At 40.0% G+C, this 18839-nt stretch overlaps 3 protein-coding genes and 2 long non-coding RNA genes across 7 annotated transcripts; 2 read left to right on the top strand and 3 right to left on the bottom strand.

Annotated features, from left to right (window-relative positions):
• Positions 1-93: 93 nt before the first annotated feature.
• On the bottom strand, positions 94-10299 carry LOC115757492 (GPI ethanolamine phosphate transferase 1). 3 transcript variants are annotated; one of them, XM_030697731.2, is made up of 18 exons: positions 9764-10296; positions 9153-9344; positions 8871-9026; positions 7791-8084; positions 6605-6819; positions 6450-6524; positions 6204-6270; positions 5495-5820; positions 4539-4772; positions 4245-4432; positions 3651-3792; positions 3435-3543; positions 2838-2940; positions 2530-2719; positions 1739-1837; positions 1598-1656; positions 800-905; positions 94-663 (listed from the first exon to the last, which is right to left on the bottom strand). In XM_030697731.2, the coding sequence occupies exons 1-18, from the start codon at positions 9999-10001 to the stop codon at positions 499-501; spliced, it is 2958 nt and encodes a 985-aa protein (XP_030553591.2). In that variant the 5' UTR covers positions 10002-10296; the 3' UTR covers positions 94-498. The 3 variants fall into 3 exon arrangements, 2 of the variants coding, with proteins under 2 accessions (XP_030553591.2, XP_030553592.2); XR_007196889.1 differs by lacking the exon at positions 94-663 and having other exon boundaries at positions 823-905; positions 1739-1803; positions 9764-10298; XM_030697732.2 differs by lacking the exons at positions 94-663; positions 800-905; positions 1598-1656; positions 1739-1837 and adding an exon at positions 2243-2461 and having other exon boundaries at positions 2493-2719; positions 9764-10299.
• A 704-nt stretch (positions 10300-11003) lies between these two features.
• LOC115757497 (gibberellin-regulated protein 14) lies at positions 11004-13381 on the bottom strand. The gene is made up of 4 exons (XM_048272831.1): positions 13188-13381; positions 13064-13102; positions 11879-12407; positions 11004-11532 (listed from the first exon to the last, which is right to left on the bottom strand). Exons 1-4 carry the CDS (start codon positions 13242-13244, stop codon positions 11348-11350), a joined length of 810 nt encoding a protein of 269 aa, XP_048128788.1. The 5' UTR covers positions 13245-13381; the 3' UTR covers positions 11004-11347.
• LOC125312892 lies at positions 11539-12410 on the top strand. The gene is made up of 3 exons (XR_007196968.1): positions 11539-11925; positions 11960-12162; positions 12299-12410. It is a non-coding gene; the product is annotated as an uncharacterized LOC125312892 (long non-coding RNA).
• Positions 13382-16390: 3009 nt separating the features above from the next.
• Positions 16391-18142, bottom strand: LOC115757498 (extensin-like). Its single transcript, XM_030697750.2, has 4 exons — positions 17846-18142; positions 17713-17745; positions 17099-17319; positions 16391-16832 (listed from the first exon to the last, which is right to left on the bottom strand). Exons 1-4 carry the CDS (start codon positions 18074-18076, stop codon positions 16622-16624), a joined length of 696 nt encoding a protein of 231 aa, XP_030553610.2. The 5' UTR covers positions 18077-18142; the 3' UTR covers positions 16391-16621.
• LOC125312813 lies at positions 18021-18273 on the top strand. Its single transcript, XR_007196884.1, has 2 exons — positions 18021-18142; positions 18182-18273. It is a non-coding gene; the product is annotated as an uncharacterized LOC125312813 (long non-coding RNA).
• The last annotated feature ends 566 nt before the right edge of the window (positions 18274-18839 follow it).

Here is an 18839-nt window from a genome sequence, read left to right on the forward strand (position 1 = left end):
GGGGCAAAGAAGATTTGATGAGAACTGCCCGCGCGCCAACCCCCAACCGCCCAACCCCCAGGCTTTATTCTCAAGTAGGCATTGACACAAGACTTGGAGAAAACTGTCCCACAAATGTGAAAAGCATCTCTTCCATCGCCAAAGTGTCCCACAGCATCAACAGAAGAGAAACTAATCTGTGATAAAAATCGAATACAAGAACAAAGCAGATCACAATCCTGCGAGATCAAGTCAAAAAGTAAGAGCCTCTATGTCGCCAGGTGAAAATGTCGTCAAAACTGTCTTGGATAGGCCAATCGATACGATGGAAGCAAGTGCAGCGACGCATTCACGTGTGGAAGTCCCCATGACCGGACTTTGCCATTTGGCTCCATATTACCAGCCACGCAATATCGGCCTCGAAGCAAAGAACCAAAAAGAATTGAAGCGCATCCCTAAGAATTTGCCGCCATATGAAAATGGCACCTGATCTCGAGGCTCCGGTCCAACTTCAAGGGATCATCGTACTTTACGAGATGATGGACGATCTGATCTAGTTCTGATGTCCTTTGTGTATATGTCGGTGAGAGCGAAAAGTAAAAGCACAAACACAACTTGAGCGCTCACGATCCCAAAATGACTGATGCTGTTACCGATTTCCATCCAGCTTCCTGTATTGCGGACCTGATATTAAATAAAAGCGACAGCAAGTTAGGTTGGCAGAATAAGAACTACAATTAGAAACAAGTTCTGCGAGCAACCTAGACAATGGAAGCCGATAAAGTTATAGGGAGGATAAGCACGGCAAGAATATGGTTACCAGAAAGAAAAAGTGGATGGTCATCACATCTGAAAATAATATAACAAGGAAATAACATCCTGATCGTGGAACTCGAATCAGTTTGGCTATTGCACTAAAGGTACATCTGCATTTACAAAAGACAGATTATCATGAGAGAAGCAAATAGGCGGTTACAACCTACATCACATCAAAAGCTACCAAGTTTCAACCTATTAATAGTCCTGTCATCATAAAGGTAAATGCCACACAATCGACCAATAAGAAAAGATCATCTCACAAGAGAGAAGTAAAGAAGACCCTGGCTCAGTGACCTTCAAAAGGCATATGTTTGAATAACCATTTCCACCTACCAATGTGATTTTATGATAGTACATAAACAGAGACTTCAATGTCCTTTACTCTTAAGCCTTTCCAGACAATCAATATATGTATGATTTTTGGAGACAGGGGAGCTTTGCTAGATCTGGGTCCACATATACAGATTGCCCATGAAAAATACCCATCATGGTTTTAGTTGTAACACATATAAGGATGTCCAAATCAGTTAACCTCCCCCAGGCGGGTATGAATAAGACAGAAGGCTCATCCCTTACAGATTGATTTAAAATTAACAGGGTCTTCTCATAAACATACTTCGCTAAAAGCTTTGAACAAATAGAGATGACCTACGTTCTCTATGGGCTACAAGCTAATAAAAGAAACAAAGAAGAAAACCTATCATAGAGAAAAAAAAAATTAACTACTTAACAATTTTCAATGGACTGCCATGTCGATCTGCCAATATACTTGCTATCATGGGAGAAAGTAAGAACTTACATGACAAGCATGAATGGTATGAACAACTTGAAGATAAGCAGGGCTGCCATTAGAAAAGGCTGCAATGACGGCAACATGCATCAACTTAGTGGAAGCTTTGTTTTGAAATGGAAAGAAGCTGTCACTAATAGGGTTACTTACACTGAAAACAGTTATAAATCGGTACACAGATGAAATTTCAAAGCTTGCAATGCTTGCAAAATTCCCCGTCCCAAAAAAGGCAACATTGAAGAGTACCATCTGACAAACAGAGACATTAAATAACACAGATGGCTCCCATATCTGAATAGTGAAAGGAATTTGAGGAGATATGAAATGACATAGGAAAAGCACCAATCCTGCAAGTTTTTTGCACTCGAAACATATTTAACGTCAACATCATTTATATGAGGACGGAGTGGAGAAAAGCTATTAGTATTGTGGATGGGCAGAATTTCGATGTTCCACACTGTCCTTTTTAGTCCATTTTTCACTATATATATTTACATATTTTTATTTTTATATATTTATTTTTTATATAATTATTTCTTTTTCCTCAACCGGTCTTGTATTTATTTTATTTATTTTTGGGTTCATCAACCGCCGACCCCAACTAGTTTGGGATAAAGGTGATGTTGATGTTGATGTTGATAATTTATATGAGGACCATATTGATAAGAAAAAAGGATAGTGAGCCCATATGGTGACTTTATGTTCACATTTTTCCCAAGCATGCCTCTTAAATCTATTTAATGCGTTCACTTAGCCAAAGAAATTCTCTGTTGAAAAAGTTTATCAACTAATTAATTAGGATACGACTGCCAATCACAAACAACACATGCATAAGCCGTCTTTTTCTCCAAATCATATGCAACTGTCTTCTTCAAAAGATAAAGAGAGTTTAAGTGACAAATTATTCCAAGGGCAAGATGGAGAGAGGAGAATGAACTTACAAAAGTTAGAGGAATTCTCACATCAGAGAGCCGCAAGTATCTATCATCAGTTTCTAGAACCACATTTTCCACCGTGCTCACATTGGAGACAGTAATCTTCTCCGTTTTACTTACGTAAAGCAGTGTGTTTTCAAAAAGTAACCATGCCATAAGTGCAAGAACAAGTGCTCCATAGAAGACAGCTTCATATCTATCATGTTCCACATAAAGGGAAAAGAGGAAAATACATGAATCATTTCTCTAATAGGATGAATGTCTTGAAAGTTAGAGAAACATAGGCAGATGAAAGGTGTATAAAAGAGGTTTACCCAATAGATAGAAGAAGGAAAGGGGGGGCAAAACCAAGAAATATAGAAGTCAACCGAGATAAGAGGGTATTTTCTGAAAACAAAGGAAGAATCATAGAAGAACCTACAATAGAGAAAACACCGCATGATTAGAGATAAAGAGAGTTAAAACGCACAAAATAATAGCAGTAGAGCATAGATTAATTTGCTTTCAGCTAATAAGTTTGCTATGCAATGTCAGAACATATCCAATTTCAGGTGACACTAGTTGCAATACAATGTATTGGTCATGGACCCATTTTAAACACACGTTAATCCTCCTCAAAGACCTCCTCCATCTATAAAAGGATCCTCAAGCACCAGCCAATGCAATGAGTCGGTATGTCTAGTTCACTTCAGACGTTTGGCACATCTGTAGCACCAGTACCCAGGCGACCAGGTCATGATTGTTATACAAGTGACTCTCCCTCACATGGAGATTATAATCAGAGAAAAATGACATGTATGCATAAATAAGTAGGCCAGTAAAGATAATAAAAATGGAAAGTCTCTCTGAAAACTTAGCTGCACAACGGAGGCAAAAGCGCAAGTAAATAGCAAGAACGGGCTACATCATACCAGCAATGAGCCAATTCAGGAGCTGGTGGAGCATATGTAGTTCTTGGTTCTGCATTCTGTGAGATGTCGAGAGTGATACCATCATTGAGGACAACCCCACCAATAGTACCTATCAGATGAGGCAAAAGGGCTGGTCTTAGTGAAAGAATGGTAAGAACATCATCCAGTGAAAACTGATGAAATTTCCAAAGAGAAATAAGACATAATAACACGCACCTGCAAGAGGAAGAGCATGGAGAACTTTGACTTTTTCATGTCACGACTACAGATACTTGACCAATACTTACTGCCTTTAGCATGCTTGTCTAGCCACCTTGCAGCTACTCCTATAACAGTGATCATAACTCCACTAGATACCCTATACGAAATAGTCACAATGCCCAGCATAGGAGCAAAATCAGCTGATGTTAATGCAAAAGAAAGTCAAGGTCAACTGAGGATGACAAGTACATACAAGCGGAGGTCTCTTTTTTAACTCTTAGTGCCTACTCATCAGCATAAAGTAGAACAACTACACCAAAGATGACAAAACTTCCATTTTCCTAATTGACAGTGACATGAGTAAGGCTTTTTCATGGTTGTTTCAGCATGCAAAAGCAACCTGAAGCTCTAAATGGAATATGTGGCCTAAAGAAAGAGTGTTTATATTAACATATGCGGAAGAAAAAAAGTAGGTAGAGGGAATACAAGCCCCATCCCCTCCAAAAGAAAGGAAATTGAAAAACATACTCATAACATGTGAAAGAACAAGTGCAGACTTGCCACTCTAATGCTCTGAAAAATAAGTCATAGCTTAGTAAAGTGACATACACCAACGGATTATTATCAGGAATTTCAGCTGGCATCAATGTGAATCCAGACAGGAACCAACAGACCAAGCAAACAAAAGCTGGTATCTGAAATTTCCAAGGAATCAAGTAGAACAGATAACAAAAGGCAGTAACCCCCGCAAAAAGGAAACACCACGTATAGAGCTTCCTCTCGGTGAAGCTGTTAACCTGATGAATAAATAGAGAGAAAATTTTAGGATGTAAAATTATCTATTCACCTGGGCCATTGCCAGGAGTTTGACTAGGTTCATCAAATTTACTTTTGCGTCCATACCAGGAATTCGGATATCATGACAGAGACAGCAAGGGTAGCTAGAAGTTTAAGGACATAATTTAACTTCTCTCCGCATAAGTATCTCCAAAGTGCTTTTAAAAACTGATGCTCGCCAATTATCCGTGCCCAAAGAAATATGGTCATTGCAACGTATGCATGATAAAGAGGAGGAGATTGCTCCCAGAATAAAATCATAGACACAAGTCCCATTGCAGCAAATCCACATACAAGTATCTGCCATGATAGGAGTTGAATGTCAATAAGAAGAACCTGGAAACAAATGCAAGAAGCAAAGTTTATCCATAAAATGGGAAAATAGATCCATCAGAAGGCCCATCCAAAAAAGAAAGAACTGTTTATCAGATAGAAGGCAACCATATTATATCCAAGAAAAATCCAGCTAGAAAGCAAAATGACAAAAACAAATTGACCAGAGTTTATGCCATAGGAGTTATTAGCAAAACAGTAACTTTTCTTACTAGTAACCACAAAAAGAGTTTCTCAAACAACAATGCTCCTATGATAAACCAAGAAAGGTCAAGAGTATGGCAGAAGCTGCAGGATCCTCTGATCACTTAAATCCCTTTTCACTCGTTCTAGTGACAACACTTCCACCGTGAATGTTGCCTCACACAACCCTGGCCCCAAGCTAAATTACTGTATGTTTCAGTCAGCTTGCAGTTTGCAATGCATAGCTGGAAAGGAATGTGATCCAGAAATTTAGTTTCTTGACATTTGTTTATGATGCCATGCCAAAATGTGTGCACATCTCATGTCTAGTTCTGTAGTTTTCTTTTGTCCCCCTAGTGGATAAGTTACATAGGAGGAGGAAGATAATAATTGAACTTCAGGCCTTTGGAATCCTGATAAGGGTGGACAACAGCTAGGCAAACCCTCCTTCCTCATGTCTGTGCTCTAATTGAATATGAAAACCACAAACAAGGCTTACACATTACTTTTCTGGTGCCTTTTTTCTGTTGCATTCCTTGCTCCTTTCGGAATAGAATACCCGGCAATGAGGTATAGGATTGCAGCACATGGAGAACGAGATAGAGCATCCAACCAAAATATCCCAAAGTGATTACAGCCATAAGCATCAGCCAATCATAAGTTTGAAAATAATGAAGGCCTTCAAGAGCCAAACTCCTTAAATCTTCAGTTCGCTTCATTGCAGCTTTGTAATCTCTGATTGAGATCAGTTCCTCGATTTGGTCCACAACTGACATACAGTGTTGTAGTGGTTTGAATGGCTTGAAGAATAACGTATTTGCCTGCTTTATATCTGAACTTGTCAAGCCAATAGTCAAAAGAAATTTTGTTGTCTCCTTTCAAACCATGCACATAAATCCGAAATTCAATATAAAAAGAAAAATCATGATAAGTACGTTAGCAAAATACGGCAGGTCATCTAAAGGAAATATATGCCAAGAGGATCTGCTTAACATTGTTAAAAAAAATAGAACATAGATATAATTTACAAGACTCTATCTGACATGTAATACTATTGCCTAAGTGTCGAACAAAAATTATGTGAACAGAAAACCTGGGATTACATGTAAGAAATAAGGTAATTTTTCAAATGAAGACTGCAATGGTTCGAAATTCCAAGTAAGCTTCCTTGAAAATCGTATTACCAAGACTGAACCTGACATGAGGATAGGATACATGATTTCCGAAGGAACTGGTTTAGTATTTGTTTCGTATTGGACAGCACCGCTTCAACTTCCTCTGCCTGCAAATGAAAGAAAAGGTTTCTTCTTGTTGCATCTGGAGATATCAACATAATTTGCTACACTAAGGAATGAAGGTTCCGCGTTTTGTTTTAGATAAGAGAAATCATTTAATAAATAAAGTTGATCATACTTGTGACAAAATTCAACATCTTTAGATGTTATACTACTTAAAGCTCACCTCATTCATGTCGATGTATCCAAGAGGCAAATTTCCCACCGAGTTCATTGGACATGGCAAACCAAGAAGAGTTGACTGCCATAAAACAAACAATAGAATTTATGAACAATCCGCGTAGGCTAACAAATTGAATAAATAAAACCAATCTGTTATACCATAAGAGGTGCAATATCAGCTTGATTGACATCCACTCTTTCAATGCCACCAAGGCCCCACGCTGTAGGCGTTGCCATGTCATGCATATGCTCATCAACAAACCGGCCGTGATCAGAGTGGTCACTGACAAAAGCTGAATTGGGATATTTAACCCCAGCTCCCCAAACAACAAGGGGTGTGTCAGTGTTGGAGGGATGCCCATCTCCATGACTTCCTATCAGTTACACCTTAATCATATTAGCTTCAGCATCTAAAAGGTACTGGAGAAAGAGAATGAATGAACAAGTATTTATGAGTGCCCGGCAGACTCCAAAAGAAAAAAAGCATGATGAGAGTCCTCATTGCCAAACAGCAAAAATATTATTTCTTAGGCTCCGTTTGTTTCGCGGAAAATGAATGACTTGGAAAACATTTTCTAAAAAATGATCAATTGTACCGCTTGAAATAATTAGTCAATTGTAAATATTTTCATCGATGATAGCAACTTATGTTGAAAAATTTTCCTGAAAAATATCTTTTGTCCATTAATATTTCTAAGCAACACAGATCATTTTTTTGGAAATAGGCTCAAATGAGGCAGCAAGCACGAAACCACTATCCACTAAGCAATCGAGGTTAAATTCACTTCAAGTACGATATCAACTCGAAGGTGCCGTTAGGCAAAAACTCTGCGGTCAGAAGTTAAATGGCCAAAACTATTGAATACACAATCAATTTAACCAGACTACAACTCTAGCTTTCCATGCAAATCAAGTTTCATATTTTGATTGGACATTGATAAAGAAATTCTTCGGCCCTATACAAAATTCAATATACAACATGTGAAACGAGAGAAATCGTGACCACTTCTACATTGATTAGATGAACCATTAGATTAATTTGCTGTTTGGCACACATGAATATAAGGGGAAAAGCTGAAAATGGATTCTCTGGTAGCGGACACAGATTTGCCAATTACAACCATCCAAAAAACCCTAGCAATGACTTGTGCTACATCATCTAACAGAGGCAAGTTCAGGAAATGCAAGGACAAAAGCAAGGAATTGAGTCAGAAATGCACACCCTAATTTTAGGAAAAGGATTACCACGAGAAAAAATTTACTGGACAACTTTGCATGTTTAGCAGAAAATTGGCCTCAGTAACTTTTTCCAGAAATGAAAAAAGAAAAACGTGTCATATCGAACCTTTGTCGCTCATTCCATGATCAGCTGTAAAAACATACGCAGTGCGATTATCCTTGTAATAACCTTCAACGAGATCAAAAACACGTTTGGCAATGTGATCAACGACCTTAACATTGTTGAGATAGATGGATGAGAAGGGTCGATGAGCATGTCCATTTGAGTCACAGCCCAGTAGATGGAGAAAGACAACCAGATTATCCTGATGAAGTGCTTCTCTCAAGTTCTCGTCAGCAAAAGACCTGTTCAAGAGGCTTTGAAATTGATCAAAAGACCACTCATCCAAAAAGGATGCATCTGCAACAGCAAAAGCAAATTATGAATATATGAGGTACAGAAAAAAGTTCAAGGAAAACAAGCACATCTAAACAGTTTCACCGATCTATGAAATGCAGCTCCCATTTTCGGCAAAAACACAAATACACTCTGACAGCAAATGGAGAGGAGTGATGAACAATATAATTTAGTCTATGTCAACAGTGAGGAGCCATTTAGGTGTGAATTAAAGTCATATTGACACCTGATGTGGCCGCATGTAGAAAGTGTAACGAGCACTAGCTTCAAAATTAGAGGAATTCCCAAAACAACAAGCACTAGTAATTTTAGATAAGGCATGCAATGCTCATTGAATCAACTGACAAAACATCCAGATGCATTTAATAAGCAAAATCTTAGTTACAGACCAAGTAATAAGCAAAAACATGCCATAAGAATACTTTCTAAGATTACTCTTCTATGCATCTCTTAAGTTCAAGAGAGAGAGAGAGGTGCTCAGGTAATCACTCATAGACCGTAGGCTGAAAAATTACCATGGGAAGAACTAACAACCAAACACGAGTAGGCAATGAGCAAAGTTTAATTTTTAAGGTATCGCAAGAGAGGAGCTCAGGTAATCACTCATAGACTGTAGGTTCGTATGAGACGAAAAATAACCATTGGAAGAACTAACAACCAAACATGAGTAATCAATGAGCAAAATTTAATTTTTGAGGTATCACAAGAGATGGAAGTTTTCTTAATCTCTTCGCAACTTACCAAATTCACATCAAACAGATTTTGAGTTCAACAGGTTTGAGCACATACCAGTTGCGAAGTCTTCAAACTCATGCGGATAGCTATTCCAAGTGCTATGTGGCAAGGCACTACAGAATATAGGAACTATGTCTGGGCTACCAAAGGCATATGTATGTTTGCTTCTATTAAATACCGAGTCAAATTCAACAGGATTAGCTTTCCATCCTGCAAAAGGGATGCCACCCATCAGTGAAGAGTCACACCACTTCAAGCACTCATTAGCAGATAGGAATCTAAGTTGGAAATGTTACATGCAACCGAAAAGTGTGATAAAATGGACAAATAACTGACCTTTTGTCACAGCACTGGGATCCTCATAAAACCCAGCTATAAGAGAAACATGTCCAGGCCTTGATTCTGTAGGAGGACGAGCGTGTGACACTCCCCACCGACCTCTTTCCTTAATTATACTTCTCAAGAAAGGTGCTCTAAAGTTTCCTTTCAAATCCGGCTCATAAAATTTATCCGCACGCAAGCCATCCGCTGCAAGTTTAAATTTTCACCTGTGTCACAGAGTAACTCCTTGCTAGAAGTAACTGGCTCAGAGAAAGCTTTATCACCAACTTTGAAGCAATTACAAAATGTCCAAGACAGTCTCCTCCACGACAATCACATAGAGAGAGAAACTAATAAAGATATCCCAAACTTTAACTTCAACACAGTTGAAAAGAACAAAAACCAACAAAGAAGAAACAAACCTCTCCGCTTTCAAGTTTACAATAGCTAGCCCAAATCTTTCACTTGAAAACTAACAAACGCAGTCCAGGCAATGCAGTTTCCACTTACAGAGTTACATGAGCTAAGAAACAGTGGGAGCTTACACCCAAAAGGAAAAATGCAAACTTGACGTTGAATTCCCATAAAAGAAAAAACCCAAACAGGTGGTGGGCGCAGCATCATACCGACGAAAAGAATGAGGCGCTTGGCGGGTGCGGAGAAGCGAGGAGCGACGGGATCCATGCCGTGGACAATGGGAGTCTTGAAGTAGATGTCGAATATGCTTAGCATGTACACGGCGTGTAGAGCCACGCCCAGGACCACAAGCCATCTCTCTCGTCTCCTCAGCCACCTCCTCTTTCTGCTGACGCCTTCTCTGGCTCGTGCATCGCCCATCCCCAAGATCCCATCTTCGACCCCCATTGATCTTGTTTTTCTTGGGTGAATCAGCTCCTAGTATTCGTAGCATCAGATTGCTGCTACAACTCGTGCTAGTGGGTCGCTCGATCAGAAGCAGAGCTCAAATGGAAGCGCTTGGGCTCTGTTCGGCTCAACGACTCATACAGAACGCATGCACAAGCCGCGAGAGGCGGCCACGGGGAAATTTGGCTGGTCAAAACCAAGAAAGTTGGAACCTTGGAAAGACATTTTGTTGAGCTGTTGAGGAAATATTATTTTCAGCTGGGGATGTTTGGTTTGGCATAAGCTAATCAGAAAATCCCTTTTTTTATTTTCTAGAATTTGTTGTTAAAAGTGAAAAAAAAAAGATTTAAAATAATAAGAGGATATAAATTAATTTCGAATCTTATTTTTTTTTTTTTGAAAACTTCAATGCATTAAAAAAAACTATAGTAACTCCGATCTAAATAGCCAGCTCGAGTTCGACTATGTAAAATCTATCAATTTATCTGGAACGGCGAATAAGGATTTGAGATCCGTCATCCATGTCCCTTTTATCGGTCTCAAGGTGGGCATCTTACGATTGACTAAAGTGCCACGTAATTGATCATTTTATAGAGTGAAATCGATACCAAGTGGTTCTTCTCACTTAATTTGGATCCTCACTTTCCTCTTCTAATTACATAGAAAACATGATCCTGTACCCCATGTCACATTTGTAACAGCAGTCAGATGTTAGAATTTAAGATTAACCTAAACTCATGTTACTACAAACTCTTTTTAATATGTAGTGACGAGTTCAAAATATATCCTCAAAACAAACAAACATAAACTTACAATTTCCAATGCTATTTAAAGAAATTGGGCTTCTGTTGCCTCACTTCTACAGACACGACATTCTTTCAGTTGCCATGATCATGGCCAGAAAACGATTTGGTCATATGATCCAACCATGAGCATTGTATCCATGAACGGTTTCGAAATCGATACCGTGCCGCCTATCTTGGATTAGGAACAAAGATGAGCTGACGATAAGCTAAACAGTTTTCTTACTTAAAGCAGTTAGCAAGCTGATTCGTTCAACTGCTCAACGACTATTGTCCAGTTCATTTGTCTTCACGAGCACATGAAACACAATAAAAGTCATACAGAACCCAAACATAGACCAGACAAACATATGGATACTACTACTAACTACTAATCATTCCTGGACCATCATATCTCCCCTGGAAGTCGTACACGATATGTAGTTACAATGCAGAACCAGCAATTTTCCACCCTCTTCCAAACTTATCTAGCTACTGCGTTGTTTTGTTGTTGGACACCAGTGAGATTGATATGCTTAGAGATCATAAGATTCACAGTCGCCTTCACGGGCACTTGATACGGTTCCCGTGAGTGGTCATGTCGGTGTAGCACTTGCCACACCGCTCTCGGTTTCCGTAAGTCCCTGGCGGCACACACTTGCATCGGTCGCAGCACGTCATGCAAGCCCTCATGCACACTCTCTTCCTCGAGTGCAACTTGCATCTCTGATCACACAGAGGGATGCAATCTGCAGCAACCAAATAAGGTTCACCCAACTCAGTGTAATCAGATCCATAGTGTTTGTGAAAACCAGATGCAATGAGGTAAAGTTGCTAGGCTACATAAGATTGTGCTGCAGGGTTGGGGACTTCGTGAAAGGAATTATTCAGCAATTTTCACAAGGCAAATGCTTTTGATTGTTTTCCTCCGCTCACATGACGATGCTCCTGTATAGTAAGAAAAGTTGGGACTATGCATTCACGGTTTAGGTCCTATCAATCCCATCATCGCTGTCCTCTGAGAGAACCTGAATATGTTGTGACAATACATGGCATGACAGACTAGAGGTAAAGGATGATGCAATGTGTGGTTACCTGCTTTGGACCTGACCGGTGGCAGAGGCGGAGCTGCAGGCGGCTTAGTGACCGGTGGCAGAGGAGGCGGCAGTGGCTTAGTGACCGGAGGCAGAGTAGGCGGCGGCTTAGTGACCGGTGGCAGAGGAGGCGGCAGTGGCTTAGTGACCGGAGGCAGAGTAGGCGGCGGCTTAGTGACCGGTGGCAGAGGAGGCGGCAGTGGCTTAGTGACCGGAGGAAGAGTAGGCGGCGGCTTAGTTACCGGTGGCAGAGGAGGTGGCAGTGGCTTAGTGACCGGAGGCAGAGTAGGCGGCGGCTTAGTTACCGGTGGCAGTGGCTTAGTGAATGGAGGCAGAGTAGGAGGAGGCTTAGTGACAGGAGGCAGCGGAGGCGGCAGCGGCTTAGTGACCGGCGGCAGCGGCTTAGTGACTGGCGGCAGAGGAGGCGGGGTCTTAGTGACCGGAGCAGGGGTAGGCGGAGCCTTCACAGGAACTTTAGCCGGAGCTGGCGCATTCGCCGGAGCTGGTGTTGGGACCTTGGCATATGGAGCCTATACATATAACCACAGTGACAAATCAAAGTAAAACAAGCAGTTATGCTCATTTATTGCAGATCTAAACTTCAGCAAGAAGGATTTCCCGTTCATATGGTCATTTTGCACTTCGGTCCAGCTCGTTACTCCTAAATGACTCTAGAACATAAAATATGGCATCACCATTAGAAAGTCTCCTATATATCTGTCAAGATGACAACCAATTCATCTATGACAGCACATCGGCACAGCGAGTGCGTCATATAGAAGGTTTTCCCCACATTGGGAGGAGTATTTAGTTTGTGTTTGTCTCAGATACTTTCGGAGGGATCGTGTGCTCTTGTTCAAAAAAAAAGAGTTCCCGTGTCCAGCTCTTCCCCACTCTCCTAAACCTATGACTAAACTTTCAATACTGTGCCAACCATCACCAAAAAGAGCACATAATGCAGGACAAAGCATATCGTTCAAAAACCTAAACTTTAAGCAGCATTATTGAGGTTTTTCGAATTCTTTCTTTCCCCCAAAAAGAACATGAGGAAAAAGAATAAAGGGCAGAGGCAGATGTAGCTATAGCCCAACAACCATGGCTAAAGGAAACACTTCACTTGACCTCCATCTTCTAAAGCAAAGGAAAACAAGCTCTATTAACAGAATATCTTGATCACACACATTACCTTCAAAATGAGTTGCTCCTCGTCATCAGCAGATGAAAACTACCAAAACAAAGTTAACACCAGATCAGATGTGCCCTAGCTAGCAATAAGCTCACTACACACCAAATTGCATACAAAAGCATACCTTGGTTGTGACCAGAAGCAGAAGACCCAACAGAAGGAGCACTGCTTTTGAAGCCATTCTAGTGGGGGAACTCGCAGAAAGCTGAGTAAGAGAGCTGGAGTGACGAGCTTGCCTACTAGAGTTATGACTGAACCAGCATTATGCAACCCCTCCAGCTTTAAATGGAGGTTCAGGGTACGGCGAGAGAGAGAGAGAGAGAGAGAGAGAGAGAGTGACACAAGACATTTGATCAATTCCACGAAACCAAATAAGAGCATAGCAAAAGTTGGTGCGGATGCCTAAACATGAGAATACATATGTCCATGCATTCGATCTTGTCGAGATCGAGCATGTAAGCCGACCTCATGGGATTAAAACTCTCTTTTCATTGGACCGAAGGCTAAGACATATGTACCGCAAAGAAAAACTCAAGATTAACATATTTACCAGAACAGAAAAAATTGAATCTTGGAGAGATATTTACAAGCTGTAATGGGACAAGAAAGTGAGAAAAGGGTGCAGTGCATGACAGAGACAGCTTCACCAGATCACCAGGACATTTGAGTTAATTGGCTGACTTTACCAAACTCTGACTCATTATCCAACCCATTAGCATGAATCCAATTAATCTCAAACGTGTATCGTGTATTATTGAGGTATGATTAATACTTCTCATCGATGAAAAGGCATGAAATCCCGCTCCTCGACAAGTGGGTGAGGGTCTAGAGGAGCTGCATTGGGGAGGGGTTGCGAGGGCAGCATCCCCTATTCACTAGAGAGCTTTTATAATTTAAATCCATATTTTTTATCGGTAATTTGAGTTTGAATCTATGAATAATTATTGTCATATAATATTGTTTTTTCTTGTAATTGAATGGTGTAATATAGATGTATGATGTACTAATTATAATGGAATTATCTTTTGAGCGTAACCCTAATTTAAAGGTAAATTAGAATAAACATTATGCCAATTTTCTTTTATCACATTTACACTTTACTTTGTTTGCGGTTTGTACACCAAATCTTAACATGTATTATATTCAATATGGACCATGGGGCCTTGCTAGTAGAGGGATTGAGGGTAGCAACGCTAGTATTATAGGTGCGGGATTTGGCCGCGCGCCCGCAAAGAGGCAAAGCAAAAGTTTGAGAGAAAAGTGTTAGAAATAGGAGAAATGTCATCATTTTCTCAAATAAGGATTTGAAGTGGACCTTATTTTAAGTAAAAATCCGAAATGGCTATACCAATCTCAAAGAAGGGACCAACTTCAAGTTGTTCAAGGGTATTTTCCTCTTTTTACTTTTTTCTTTCTTTTCTCTATTTTTATTTTTTCATTTTTTTCGTCGGTGGCCGTCCGGAATGGCCTGGGCAAGGGTGAGGGCCAACCTCGCCGGCCACAACAAAGAAAAAAACATAAATGAGAAAAAAGAAAAGAAATTTTTTAAAAAAAAATAAAATTATTTGTGGTTGAAAATGCCCTTGATAGGCCCGAATATTCCGACCAACCTTAGGCTCTTATTTGAAACTGTCATGACTATTTTATGTCTTTATTTGAGATCAATATGATCACCCAACATCCTTATTTTAAAAAAAAAGTCCATTTCATGCCAATTTTTTTTTATAAAAAATAATGATATTTCATGCCTTTTATTTAAAATTTCTCCGTCAATTCAGTACCTAATGTTACGGTCGTGTTAAGAATTTATGTTGACCAACATGACATGACATGCCCCATACATGTGACATTTACCCTTTTTAACACTTTCACTTGAAGGGCCTTCGTCTTGTCGTCACGTGGTCATTAACCACCCCGAGAAGAGGCATGTCCTTTGAAACATGGGACGAGCCAACCCTGAGTTAGGTATTCTTTTTCCTTGATTATCCCTCGTGTAGTTACTACAGGGCCGAGAGAAAATCGAATCCAACGAAGAAGAGAACTAATTAACATGTTATCAAAACGTGGGAATTCCCACTCATGAATTCTTTTTTTCTCCCCTCGAGACGCGATTAATTCGATATAATCAGATGACTATACAATAGAATGTTAGCAGCATTTTTATTGAAAAGAAGAGTTAAGTAGAAGATAAAATGTCTCATGAACTAGTTTTTTTAGGGACGTCAATTTTCACATCGCATATGAATTATTTTCCCGTCATCGATTCATCGTTTTTATTAGGATTAATACCATAAAAAATCTTAAATTCACACACTTGTGACAAATTTATCTCAAATTATTTTTTTGACCACCAAAAATCCTAAATTGATATATTTGTGACAAATTTATCCTAAACTAATTTTTTAATCACGAAAAATCCAAACCGATACATCTATGATAAATTTACCCTCGGTAAAATTGGATTAATACCATAAAGAATCTTAAATTGATACACCGGTGATAAATAGAGGGTAAAAATTTTAAATTGGTACACCTATCAACTATCGCGTGTCATCTAATTCAGAAATTTGACGATTAGATTTAAAGAAAATTAATGGATGGTAAATTTATCACAGGAGTATCGGTTTAGGATAAATTTATCACAAATACACAAATTTGAAATTTTTTGTAGTCAAAAAAATAATTTAAGGTAAATTTATAATAAATGTATTAGTTTGGAATTTTTCGTTGTATTAACTCTTTTTATTAGTCTAATTACAATGATGACAACGAGCCTCCCAATATATATCACGTGACATCACGTGCAATGCCAGACAAAATGGTCAACACAAGTGAGATTTTTTTTTTTTTGCATTGTGAAGTGTGACGAGGTCATTGCACTTTTACGAATTCTTTCCCATGTACCACATACAAGCTCGCTAAGCAAGGAAAGAACGAGGGTTTCGAGGGGATGTGATGAGTTAGTTGCACTTTTGGAAATGCGTATTATATAGTCGCAAATGGACTGTGCCTGTCCGGAGGAGGACGAGATGGAATGAGAATCCAGTGAAAAGTGGAAAGGACGTGCTGCAGATCTCGTTCTTCAAGGTGAAAAAATGGGAAAACAAGAAGAAGATAGCAGGAGATGTGACTGATGTTTGGATGTTCCAGGACAAAACCGACCCATCAATCTCTTTCTCTAGACCCCATGCAGCAATGCATAAAGTTTCCTGCCCCCCATAATAAGAAATTTCGTTTCACGAGCATATCTAACGTTCAACACTCGGTCACTTTATCGGCCGTTTTCCTTCGTTTCGTCTTCTGATCATAACAAAGGAACGGCGGATGGAACAATTCAGTCATCGTACCGTAGAAATTCCGAACAAAGAGAAGTACTTATCCGAAACGAGGAAGAAACGAGGGGGTTTCTACACGAGAGGCGGCCATTGTCCGCAGATCAGGACTTATTACTGTAATGTCACAAAGAAGCAAAAGTAACATCTTTCCAAATCTCAATTCCAACAAGACACGAGCAAAAGGAAAAGTAGTGGGATAACATCATATAAAAGGGCAGATTATTTAGCAGTCATATGGTGATGGGTGCGTGTGGAACTGAGCTCTTATGGGCACTTGATCTTTTGGCCATGGAGGGTGACATAGTCCCAGGGCTTGCACGAGGATTTGGCGGAGGGGACGCACTTGACCTTGTCGCAGCAGGCCGTGCAGTCTTTCATGCACCCACTCTTGGGGTGGTGGGTCTTGCAGTGCTCGCTGCACATTGCCTCGCACCCTGCAATTGTGGAAAATATGTTCCATGATCATGAGAGGTTTTTCCACTTAGAGAGCCCCTTTTTCTTGTTCATGGAAGACAATTTTTTCTTTGGCGTGAATTCAACTTGTAAATGGGCTAAGAGAAGGGGAAGAGAAACCGATCAGACAGCAACGCACTTTCACGCAGCATATTATCGATTGGATATGTACTACCATGTTGTTTGCGTAAAAGTATGCAACTAACGTTGCGTCTTATAATTTGTTTTTCTCGAGGTGATCGCTTACCGTGTGCTGGTGGGAGACACTGGTGGCTCTGAGTGGTGGTGAGGAGGAGGGGCGTGGCTGATCTTCACGGTACCGTGAGGCGGGGAGTAGTGGGGAGGAGGGGCGTGCATGGAGTGGTGGGGAGGAGGAGCGGCGTGGTGATGATGGTGGTGGTGGTGGTGCTTCTCCGGGGCATGATGAGGAGTCTCTGCCGGCGGAGGAGCCTTGCCTTTTTTCTGTGATTGTCATGAAGCATACCACATGGATTATTTTATCCAATTCAAAGAAGGGAGAAACTTTAAAAGGACTCTATAGTTCAGCAATGGATCTAATATTCTCAAGTATTAATGATTGGCATTACAAAAGTGAAATTAGTCAAAAGGATGGCAAATCAAAGGGCAAAAAAAAAATAAGCATTGTGATAATGGTGGTCTAATCTATAGTTGGGAGAGAAATGGGACTAGGAAAGCATATATAAGCTTCACCTTCACCTTCACCTGAATGGGGGTGATTCTTACATGTTTCAAAAGTGTGTGCACACATTAGCACTTTCAAAGGAGCATTTCATAATTCCACTGTAGGAAAAAAAAAAAAACGTCTTGAGAGAGAGAGAGAGAGAGAGTTATATTTGTTACCTCCGCAGACACAGTGTTGCCACTTGCCATAGCCTACAAGAAGAAATGAAGCAAAACTCTGAGTCAACCAAAGAAAGTAGAGGGAACTGGATACCAAGTGATCAGTACAGTAGGCTAAGAAATGCTTCCATACCGTGGCGTTGACCAAGAGCAGAGCTGCAACTAGGAGGAGACCAAACTTCAAAGCCATTGTTACAAGGCAGGAAAGAGGAGGAGGAGGAGGAGAACCCAAGTTTATCTCTTGAGTTTGAGTGATGAACTTTGAACTTAACCAGTGGTATTTATATAGTAATGTAGTGAACTCAGAAGGGTTTTCAATTATCTTTTTTTTTTTTTTTTCTGGGCAAATATGCAGAGTTGACATTTGGGGCAATGGAATTTGCAGTTTCGGCTTCCCCCAGATGAATGTATTTCGTTCTTATCAGTCAAGGTCTAGGAGAGAGAGCAGCTTTTATCCATGTCTATACAGCACTTGGCTAGATGAATTTGTCCAGTTGAAAGCTATTCATTCTGGTGTACAGCTCAGAGTTGTTGAACGCTGCGTTTGGTGAAGTTTTTGGGGAAAAAAATTTGAGAAAATACAAAGGATTGCAGATGAAAGGGTCTTTTTTTCATAAATGCAAATGGGTGATCGAAAAATTGTAATTTAAAAGTGCATTGACATACAATTTTGGTGTAAATGATATTTGACAAAAACACCCTTGAACAAGACTTTTACTAATTTTTTTTTTGAAAAAAATTCTAACGTTTGCCGACTAGTCGGATTTAACGCCAGCCAGCCTCGTCTGGGGTTGTCGACCGCCAGATGGCTCGCCCGATTGACAAAGTTGGAAGAAGAAAAATATATTAGCATTCATGAAATGCTAAAAACACAAGAGTCTATGGATCTGCCTTGAGCTGAGGTACTTTAGCAAACTCTGAAAATGCAATGCATTTCCTCAAAACTCTCTCCTAAAAAAAAAAAAAAAAAAAATACTGCCAAAGGGCTTCACTTTTGCCTAAGGTCCTTTAGAGGTCTGTCTGCTTCCCTGTGTTTCAGTGTCAGCCAAGGATGAGCATTACTTGCAACTTACTTTGCAAATGAATAATAAACACAGGTCTGTCTGTCTGTCTGTTTTAGAGGTCTA

The sequence above is a fragment of the Rhodamnia argentea genome, chromosome 11 (genome assembly GCF_020921035.1).
Source record: "Rhodamnia argentea isolate NSW1041297 chromosome 11, ASM2092103v1, whole genome shotgun sequence".
NCBI classification, from domain to species: domain Eukaryota; kingdom Viridiplantae; phylum Streptophyta; class Magnoliopsida; order Myrtales; family Myrtaceae; genus Rhodamnia; species Rhodamnia argentea.

Coding starts and splice junctions, on each gene's coding strand:
- LOC115757497 (XM_048272831.1), bottom strand. CDS start 13,244: ATGGCTTCAAAAGCAGTGCTCCTTCTGTTGGGTCTTCTGCTTCTGGTC. Junction 13,103..13,187: donor TGCTTCTGGTCACAACCAAG/GTATGCTTTTGT, acceptor TTGTTTTGGTAG/TTTTCATCTGCTGATGACGA. Junction 11,533..11,878: donor ACCGGTCAGGTCCAAAGCAG/GTAACCACACAT, acceptor TGGTTGCTGCAG/ATTGCATCCCTCTGTGTGAT.
- LOC115757498 (XM_030697750.2), bottom strand. CDS start 18,076: ATGTCAACTCTGCATATTTGCCCAGAAAAAAAAAAAAAAAAGATAATT. Junction 17,320..17,712: donor GCAACACTGTGTCTGCGGAG/GTAACAAATATA, acceptor GCTTCATGACAA/TCACAGAAAAAAGGCAAGGC. Junction 16,833..17,098: donor GTGTCTCCCACCAGCACACG/GTAAGCGATCAC, acceptor CCACAATTGCAG/GGTGCGAGGCAATGTGCAGC.
- LOC115757492 (XM_030697731.2), bottom strand. CDS start 10,001: ATGGGGGTCGAAGATGGGATCTTGGGGATGGGCGATGCACGAGCCAGA. Junction 906..1,597: donor ATACCATTCATGCTTGTCAT/GTAAGTTCTTAC, acceptor TTGTAAATGCAG/ATGTACCTTTAGTGCAATAG. Junction 664..799: donor CCATCCACTTTTTCTTTCTG/GTAACCATATTC, acceptor ATTTAATATCAG/GTCCGCAATACAGGAAGCTG.